At 35.3% G+C, this 9,952-nt stretch overlaps 1 protein-coding gene across 1 annotated transcript; it reads left to right on the forward strand.

The window, feature by feature from the left end:
- The first annotated feature begins 942 nt into the window (after positions 1–942).
- On the forward strand, positions 943–4,397 carry LOC116131114 (GDP-mannose 3,5-epimerase 2-like). The gene is made up of 7 exons (XM_031416748.1): positions 943–983; positions 1,885–2,295; positions 2,710–2,803; positions 2,906–3,035; positions 3,118–3,250; positions 3,726–3,933; positions 4,011–4,397. Exons 2-7 carry the CDS (start codon positions 1,886–1,888, stop codon positions 4,164–4,166), a joined length of 1,131 nt encoding a protein of 376 aa, XP_031272608.1. The 5' UTR covers positions 943–983; position 1,885; the 3' UTR covers positions 4,167–4,397.
- Positions 4,398–9,952: the final 5,555 nt, after the last annotated feature.

The raw sequence follows: 9,952 nt of genomic DNA on the forward strand, positions 1-9,952 counted from the left end.
AGAGGCTATTATGGTAGGTTCCATGAGGTTGGAGGGCTGAGGGCGCTACGTGCGTTGTACGTGGCCAACCTTGCCAATATGCAGGGCAGCCCTCCAGCCCCCCTATTCCGCCACCTCCTGCCATCCCCAGCCCACCAACCTCCCACGAACAACCTCCCTACGGCCTCCTTTGCCTTCCCCCATCCTTTGGAACCCAAACAAAACCACTCCTCTAATGCCCGCCAACTACTCGACAAAACGCCACAACCACCATAACAATAAAACCAACTACCTCTCCCCCAAATTCGCACAAATCAATCAAATTTCTCATCCAATTCAAAAAAAACAAGTAACAAGCATACCCTACCAGCATCCTCCTCCTCACCTGAATTCTCATCGGCGTCCTCTTCAGAACCGTTTTCTAATTCTTCTCTATATTCTTGTGTCACCGTCGTCTCCTCTGCCTCTAAACCACCTTCACTCATCGGATGATCTACCGGAGCGTCTTCTTCGACAACCTTTGAACTGTTGCCACCGCCGGAGTCTAAGATTTGGAGTGGGGTTGGGTTTTCATCCTCTTTTTGAATATCAGTCATGATTTTGTGTAAGAAAGCTTTAGGATCGAATATTTGCCGAAATAAGGCACTTTCGTCGCCGGAAATGGCAGAGAAATCAAAGGTGTTCGTAGATAATTTTTTGGGTATTTGGCTCGATTAAGCGATTTTGAAGGATGAGTGGTCGTTTTTAATTTTCAAAATTTAAACAAACTTTCGTTAATTATAATATTATCTACATATGTTTAAATCTTTTCACTTCAACCCATTTTACATGTTTAATAAATCCTAAATGTGTCACGTCAGTTTCTCTAAATTAAAAAGAATTGAAAAATATTTTCAAAATCATTTTTTTAAATGCAAACTTGGGAGGTCCGGGGAGTTAAATTTCCTCCTCTATTACTTAACACGACCATCGTCATCTTCTTTGACACTTGCCACGCTTTCAAGGTTCGTATCTCAACTTTCTGATACAGACAATGTCTGGGATTACTATTTCTGTTTTATTTCACTCAGTTTTTTTCTTTTTCTTTTTTTTTTTTTCTTTTTTTTGCATTTCATTTTTATTCATGTAACTGTTTTTGCATCAGGAAATTTTGTGGGTTGTATTTATTTGTTTGATTTAATGAGTTTTTTAGGGTAGAATTGCGCATGCTCATAATGCTCTGTTTGCGCTTCTCTTTTTCTGTAACTTGTAAATTTACTCTTCTCAAGTGATGTAGTTTTATATCTAGTTTATAATCCTTCATTTGGCTGTAATATTGGAGAAATGAAAAATCTTGGGATCTTCTTTTTCATTTTTTTATTATTAGTTGAGAATTAGAGATTTATGTAGAGGACTTGGTTATGTGGATTTTGCGTACTCTTTCTCGGCAGAGATTATGCTTGAATGTTTAGCTTGAGACAAAAGACAAGGCTTTAATCAGTACATTGAGAATAAGGTTTAGTTCTTAAACAAAGTTTGTGATCTTTAATTTTTTTCCATGGGCCTTTTAGGTTTTGTAAAGCTTTGAATTTCACAATTTGAGGGGCAATTTGTCCGTATAGGATCTGTCCCCTGTTGATTAACTTAAGTAATATTTTTTTTTTTTTTTTTTTTAAGGAACTCTTTTAGCGAATTAAGTACACGCTTCTTCAAAGGTTATGCTTAAAATATAAGACTTGTTTTAGTTTTCTCAAAAAATGAAAGAAGGGAGAGTTTCTAGTCATTGTCATCTACCCTTTTTGCTTTCTTTGTAGTATACCAATTCTAACCATGTTGTGATTTCAGTCAGTGACCATATATCTGTGCTCTGTATTGACATCTTGTTTAAGAATACTCATATTTACTTAGTGGATCTAAATGGTACAGAATGGGAAGTACAGGTAGAACATCGTATGGAGAATACACCTATGAGAACCTTGAGAGGGAACCCTACTGGCCTGCGGAGAAGCTGAGGATTTCTATTACTGGGGCTGGAGGATTTATTGCCTCTCACATTGCCAGGCGATTGAAGAGCGAGGGACATTATATTATTGCTTCTGACTGGAAGAAGAATGAGCATATGACAGAAGATATGCTCTGTCATGAGTTCCATCTCGTTGACCTGAGGGTAATGGATAACTGTCTCAAGGTGACAACTGGAGTTGATCATGTGTTCAACCTTGCTGCAGATATGGGAGGCATGGGCTTCATTCAGTCCAATCACTCCGTCATTATGTATAACAACACCATGATCAGTTTCAACATGCTTGAGGCTGCAAGGATCAACGGAGTTAAGAGGTTTGTTGCCTGAACCCACCAGAAACCATTTATTTATCCCTTGAAATTTAAAATTTCAGATGTTATTGATAAAATAATCTTAGCTACCCAGGTTGAATGTGTATTTTAAAGCATTTTTTATGAACTTGAACCATGGTGTAAGTGAGTATGATCGGTATTAATTTTGCTAGGTGATTTGTGAATCTAGGCGCTGACATAATTTTGTTGTAATTTTTTTATTGCATGTTTCAATTTTTGAGGTATTTGTGTATTTTTCTTGGTCTATTTTTCTTCTCCAATTTCTTTTGTTAAACATGTCTATGAAACTCATGCATGTTCTATCTTTTATGAATTCCCTTGGTTACTGATATCAGTTATATGGCACAGTGTGTTGGGTAGCCATATGTAAATATTGACATATACATTTATTTTCAGGTTTTTTTATGCCTCAAGTGCTTGCATTTACCCTGAATTTAAACAGCTAGATACTAATGTGAGCTTGAGGGAGTCTGATACTTGGCCTGCAGAGGTTTTTCACTCTGAACTAATAAAAACCATTTCATGCAGAAAATTAATTTAAATCTTTTTGTTTTTCTTTCCACATTGATAATTGGTTTTCTCTGCAATTTAGCCGCAAGATGCTTATGGCTTGGAAAAGCTAGCAACAGAAGAGTTATGCAAGCATTACACCAAGGACTTTGAGATTGAGTGTAGGATTGGAAGATTCCATAAAATATATGGACCTTTTGGAACATGGAAAGGCAAGATTCCATTCATCGTTTCTTTATATTCATCCATATATGTATTTACGCTTCTGGATTACATAATTTTCCATTTCTACAGGTGGGAGGGAGAAGGCTCCTGCTGCTTTTTGTAGGAAGGCCATAACTTCTACTGATAAGTTTGAGATGTGGGGGGATGAGAAGCAAACTCGTTCTTTCACATTTATTGATGAATGTGTAGAGGGTGTTCTTAGGTACTATACTCTCGACTTGGACAGTTGTTTTGCTAAGTTCGTTCCTAAATGAAAGTTTGTGGGACTAAAAGTTTATCATGGTTTGAGATGAGATTTAGACTATTAATGTGTGACTATATACTTCTTGCAACTAAAATAAGAATCATCAAAAGAAAATCTGTGGAAATGTTTCATTAGTACTGCAGCACAATTCGTGCAGCATTCCCAACACAATTCAACCAACCTACTCTAACTCCCTGCAGGTCGAAGTCCAACCATCTGTCATTTTAAATAATACTTAGCTATTTGTATAAAGGAATTTGTTATCATTTCTTAGCCAAGCTATAAAAATTAGGTTAAGTATCTTATATGTTCTACCATTAACTTTATAGAACTTCTATGTGTACTTTTAAGTCATTAGTGAAAATTGTAAATTTAAGTTACGATAGAGGGGGTATACTATATACACTGACTGGATTTCAATTCATGTGTTTAGATTGACAAAGTCGGACTTCCATGAGCCAGTGAATATTGGAAGTGATGAGATGGTTAGCATGAATGAGATGGCTGAGATTGTCCTCAGCTTTGAGAACAAGAAGCTCCCCATTCATCACATTCCTAGTCCAGAAGGTGTTCGTGGTCGAAACTCAGATAACACCTTAATAAAGGAGAAGCTTGGTTGGGCCCCTAGTATGAAACTGAAGGTACAATAAATAGTTGAGCTTTATATACAAGTTGATTTATTCATGATAGCTGACTCAGTTTATGCATATCTTCACAGGATGGGCTGAGGTTCACATACTTCTGGATCGAGGAACAGATTGAAAAAGAGAAAGCTCAAGGCATTGATTTGTCAATTTATGGGTCATCAAAAGTTGTGGGAACTCAAGCACCTGTCCAGCTGGGTTCTCTTCGTGCTGCTGATGGCAAAGAATGAAGCTCAGATTTAATTTATTACATTCGGAAGCCAAGTTTATGATCAGTGCATATTTATGTAGTGGCATCTGGATATGGTATCAGATAATTCAATTATTGCAACTGGTAGAAGAATTTGTAAAATTTTCAGTATATTTTTTTTTTTTCTAGCTTCTATAAGAGAGGCCCAAATTGTGATGATATGTTATCTCTGTAAAAGGGTAAAACTATTTGTACAAACTCTCGTAAAAAAAAAGAGTTTTACGAGAGTTTGTATAAATTGACGTGGCACACCATGTAAGTGTCACGTGACATGAGGGTTCACATGATATTGATGTGACATTAAATTATGTGGCCCCCAATACAATGTGATCCTCCAATGCCACGTGGCATGCTATGTGACGTGTCACATTAGTTTATACAAATTCCCGAGTTTGTACAAATAGTTTTACTCCTCTGTAAAAATATACCCTGCCCCCTCCTTTAGTTACACTTGTGCGTTGCTATTATGTACACTTTCCGTGGTTCTAGTTTCTTTGGATAAACCTGGCTACATATCATCTATGAAGAAGCATCTTAATGGATATGTATTGATGGTAATAAACAGCTTTCTTGTTTCTTGTTTGGACATTTGGTTTGAGGTGAGTAATGAAAGTTTGGTTGCAGATATGGGAGAAAGCATTTCAGTTTATTCTTCTCATGTGGTCCAAAGAGAGATGGTTACTTCGAAATGCCCATCACAATGGATAAGGATACTATTTTGAAAAGGTCATTTCCGGTGAAGAGTTTACTCTTACCTCTATGCTAATACAATGACAACTCTTTATTGGCTTAATGTTTGTCTGCCCTTTCCATCTCTACATTTTAAATTTTTAATGTTTTAAGTTTCTTGAAAAAGTGAACTTTTTGGAACACAGCTATCAAGAAGATAGTCGGTATGAATTGTGATTTGAAGTTTTGTTTGAAACTCCTCCACCTTCAGGATGGTTGGACTCTTCTTGGTTCAGGTTCAGGGTCGGTGGCCTACGAAAAAGCACGCCTCAAATGATTGGCTCGTCTGATTTATAAAGGCCTGACAAACCCACATGGTGATGAACTTGGAGGAAGTGAAAGCCACCCACTATCAAACAAAACTCCTGCAGCTGCCTGTCTGCTAGGAAATACCATGGACATGGATTGGAGAACCTAACCTCATTCTAATTTAAATCTTCTGCATTCTGCTGGAGAATATTAGTACAACCTTACAGGTTTTGGATAAAACACCCTGTCCCTGTGTTTCTTTCTGTAACTTAATTCACATTTTTCAACTCATAATATTTCCAGGAAAAACCCTCATCTCTCATCCATTAACAATTAGTGTATAATTATGAATATCATGACACAGTCAATATCAGTTTTTAATCTTTTATTCTTCTGAGAATATATCCTCCAGTATTAGTGTCAATCAATATCATAATTATTTAAAAAAAGGAAGCCTGCTGATTCACAATTATCTTGACATTTAGTTTTTATAATAGTCAACAACAATTATAACCTAATCAATCATTCACTACAACAAATTTTTTTTTTCTTTTGGGGGGGAGTGGTTGTCAAAAGATTCGTAATATCTGGAAAACTGAGATTTATATACTAATTCTATCTAATTTAGATTCCGGAGAAACCAATAATAACCAACACCTGTTTGTTTATCCTTGGTGGTTTGCTGCAAGTCAAGTAATGAATAAATTTTTTTTTTTTTGTTTCAGTCTCAGTGCAAGTCTTCTTCTTCTTTTGATTCCATGAGTGGTAGCTCAAATGTTCCTGGTTTCAAAGTCTAAACTAAATCCTCAACGCGAGGATCATTGATTTAGTAGTTTCTAGGAACAACTAGTTAAGGTCAAACATGACCTTATCATTATCTAATAATAAGATTTAATTCCATTATCTGTAGGACCAAGAGATTTTCATTCTTTCTTTAAGGGAGGATTACATTTTGTGGACTAATTACAGAGAAACTGATAATGGGGTTAAATGGAGGATTAAATAAAGAATTAAATCTTTGAATGAGTAAAGCTTATCAGCTTAATGTATACCTTTACACCATTACTGCATGGGGACTAGTTCATAATGGTAGCTGAGGTGGAAATGTTATAGCTTAATCTTTGGCATATTCCATCTGGGTTCAAGATATTCTTCAGAAATTATTTAAAGTTATCCAAATTACATATTGATTGAAGTGACAGAGACACTTGTAAAATCCACAGGAAATCAAAACGCACAAACTTTTTTTCCTGAAGAAAATGTAAAACAAGCACTAGAAAATTCTGAAGATTAGCTGTACGATAGTGATTAAAAAAGCAGAGAGTTATCAGAAAATTTCATAAATGGTGACAGTCTTAGCCATGCCCCTCTCAGAAATCCCAATATAGTAAATGCAATATCCCTTATTAATCTCAGTCAGTGCACAGATGAATAATGATTTTAATTTTCTGATTCTGAGTGAATATTTTCTAAGCTGTCACCATATCAAAACATTAATAAGGGGTTTTTATCCATTTTCTTCATACTCTTGTATTCAAGTTTTTACTGAGTCAATTTAATGTTTAGTTTTTTAAAATCAATTTTGTTGAAAGGGTCTTTGAGTTCTTGATCTTATGTTTGTCCTATTGAATGCAAACATTCAATGGGCGTATATATAATCCTGGACAGCTAGCTTTTCTGCAAATCTGTTTTAATCTATTAGATTATATTCTAATTAACATTCCTTTTGTTTAATCTAATTTAATATTTGTGTTCGTGTCAAGTAGTAATCCTTTCTTGAAGATAATCAATTTGTGATTTAATTAATTGTTTTAAACTAGTAGTTTATTTTCCCACCTGAAATTGCTTTAATCCTTGAATTGCTTTAATCATCTTAACTAATCTTCGAGGTTCATTAAACACTTTACAAACCAAAAGACCAAGTAAACTACAATATTATTGTGATGGGTAGCCTTAAGGTTTGAGGCCAAGAACTCAAGGAATGAAGCAAACTTCTTTGATCGTTAAGTCAATACCTTAGGGTTATGTAACCTAATTTTGATAGACAAGGATGGGGAATTTGAGTTAATTTTTAATGCAAATTTAGAAATTGAGCATTTGTTCCCTTAACAATGGGCATGGGTAAATGTAATTTGAATATGTTGTGAATTCTTGAAAAAGGAAAAGGAAAAGAAAAAGAAAAGGTGGGAAGGAAAAGAAAAATGGCAGAATAGAAGAGGCAAAGGTGTCTAGAACTTTTCCCCGGACGTAGACCTCCTCTGTTCAAAAAAATTGATTAGAAGGAAGGTATCTGTTTATTAATTTCCAAAAATAAATAAGTTCGGTACGGTAAAAAGGTAAAAAAAAGATTTCATATACTTTTGAGTTTAAGTTTCTTCGAGCACTATTAAAGGTAATTATTAAAATTCTTATTCGATTAACAGTTTTAACCTTCGGGATCTCAGGATAATCACTGGGCTCTTATCCAATGAACAGTTTTAGCCTTCAAGACTGCTGATCCAAATAAAAAAAAAATTGAAAGTGATAACGTGTGATATAGGCAAACCGAGTAAATCAAATTTATAACTCACAAGCAATCTCACTTTCTCTGTACAGAAGCAAGTAGGTAGGAGGTTGCTTTCACAAAGGTTAATATTCAAACTTGGGGAAATTTTTGCTTTTATTATCTTGCTTTGTGAGAAGACCCCACCCGCCCTCCCTTAAATTTAAATAAAATCAATGACCCTACATCCTTAATTATATATGCATAAATACATATATGCCCCACAACAATGATTGTGAGATAAATATATATATATATTTTTTTTTCGAAATTACTATTGTAGATAAACCACAATTGAGAAAGTTGGTCTGTGCCCAAAAATCCCAGCATGTTGCTCTTTATTATTTGTACAAAGGGCGAACGACTTGTACATACCCAAAGTTTACTGTAATAACAAGTTAGTACCTAAAAGGTTTTGAAACGACAAATAGGTACCTTCCGTCATATTCTGTTAGTGATTTTTGTTTATTAATAGTGAAAAGACTAAAATACCCTTCAAAGTTTCAATTTTTGTTTTTTATAAATTTAAAAATTTCTAAAAGCCCCCCTAGGTTTGCTAATTTAATTAAACACCCCCATATATAAAATGTTTGTTAAATGACAAAAACACCCCCACCACCCCCAATGCCAGATTCCTGCCACCATCGCCGGAATCTGGCCGGAAAACTGTATTACAACACAGATCCGTCGGATCTGTGTCGTAACGTGCCGATCTTTCCTTTTCCGGTCAGATCCGCCACGGATCTTGCCGGAAAAGGCAAGATCTGGCCGTCGAAGCAGCAGCCAGATCTGGCCTTTTCGGCCGAGACGTGGCTGATCTTGGCCGGAAAAGGCCAGATCTACTGCCAGATCTGGCCTTCGACGCCGCAGATGGAGTTTTGCGGCGTCGACGGCCAGATCAGCCACGGATCTGGCCGAAAGGCCAGATCGACGCGTTACGACACAGATCCGACGGGTCTGTGTCGTAACGCAACTTTCCGGCCAGATTCCGGCGGTGGTGGCCGGAATCTGGCACTTGCCGATGGGGGGTGTTTTTGTTATTTTATAAAACTTTTATTATTGGGGTATTTAGTGAAATTTGAAACTAGGGGGTTTTTGAAATTTTAAATTTATAAAAAAACTAAAATTCAAACTTTTAAGGGCATTTTAGCTTTTTCCATTAATAAACAGAAATCACTAACAGAACATGACGGAAAGACCTATTTGTCATTTCAAACCTTTGGGTACCAACTTATTGTTACGATAAATCTTGGGTATGTATAAGTCGTCTCCCTTTGTACAAACCTATTCTTCCTATAACCCTAGAATTTGTGTTTCAGGATGAATTAGTATTGTACTACTACACAACTGCACAATGTTGAACTCAATTTTTCAAACGCAAACTGTACTTATAATTCAATCTCACAAACTTTTTCTTACAATTTTAACGTGATAGTTTATAATTAATCAATTAAATAAGTTTCACCTGTTTGATATGGGTGTCTATCCAATTGGAACTGACAATTATGAATTACGATATCGAAGTTGTAAATTGTGAATGAAATTTATAAGAGAATTGTGGTATCAATCTTATATTTTTTTTAATGATTATATTTATGACACGTGGACAATGTATTCAACAGTCAAAACCTCAAAGATCTCTGGAGGCCGTGCAGAATATGAGCCATGGCCGTGCACGAGACCGGTTGAAATAAAAGAGGCAGATTGTTAATTTTATTTATAACCCCGAAAAGGCTCAAAACTTAAAAGAGAATATCACGCAATTGAAGTGATATTTTTTAAAGCTCCCATAAAAATACCCGGCTATCGAGACTCCACGAGGCCCATCTCTCTGCCGTCGTTAAAAAAACAAAAAATATTAAAATTATTTAGCATATAAAGATGAGAAATTAATAAAGAAAAGTTACATGCTACTTGTTACCCCTCAAGACACAACACCCACCAAAAAATGTACTACGTTTATTTCCATAGATACACTCAAAATTTGTATCAATCCAAGTTTTACAATCTCTCATTTAATCTCTCATGGAGTGTAAAATTTTATAATACGATATGCAACTTTATCATCTTAATAGCAAAATACGTTAAACTTATACACTATATATATATATAGATGACTGTGATCTTCAACTAATAAAGTTATCATATTTGGACCATAAATCTTTTTAATGATTTTTAAATTTTTCTTAATTTTTTTTTTTTTTATGAATGGATGTATCCGAACTAACTTACGCACACTTCAACTA

This window comes from Pistacia vera, unplaced genomic scaffold, assembly GCF_008641045.1.
Source record: "Pistacia vera cultivar Batoury unplaced genomic scaffold, PisVer_v2 Contig23, whole genome shotgun sequence".
NCBI classification, from domain to species: Eukaryota; Viridiplantae; Streptophyta; class Magnoliopsida; order Sapindales; family Anacardiaceae; genus Pistacia; species Pistacia vera.

What these genes read in the sequence shown, in the direction of transcription:
- LOC116131114 (XM_031416748.1), top strand. Translation starts at nt 1,886, where the DNA reads ATGGGAAGTACAGGTAGAACATCGTATGGAGAATACACCTATGAGAAC. An exon ending in AGGATCAACGGAGTTAAGAG is followed by an intron (nt 2,296 to 2,709) that starts GTTTGTTGCCTG and finishes ATTTATTTTCAG; the next exon opens with GTTTTTTTATGCCTCAAGTG. An exon ending in CTGATACTTGGCCTGCAGAG is followed by an intron (nt 2,804 to 2,905) that starts GTTTTTCACTCT and finishes TCTGCAATTTAG; the next exon opens with CCGCAAGATGCTTATGGCTT.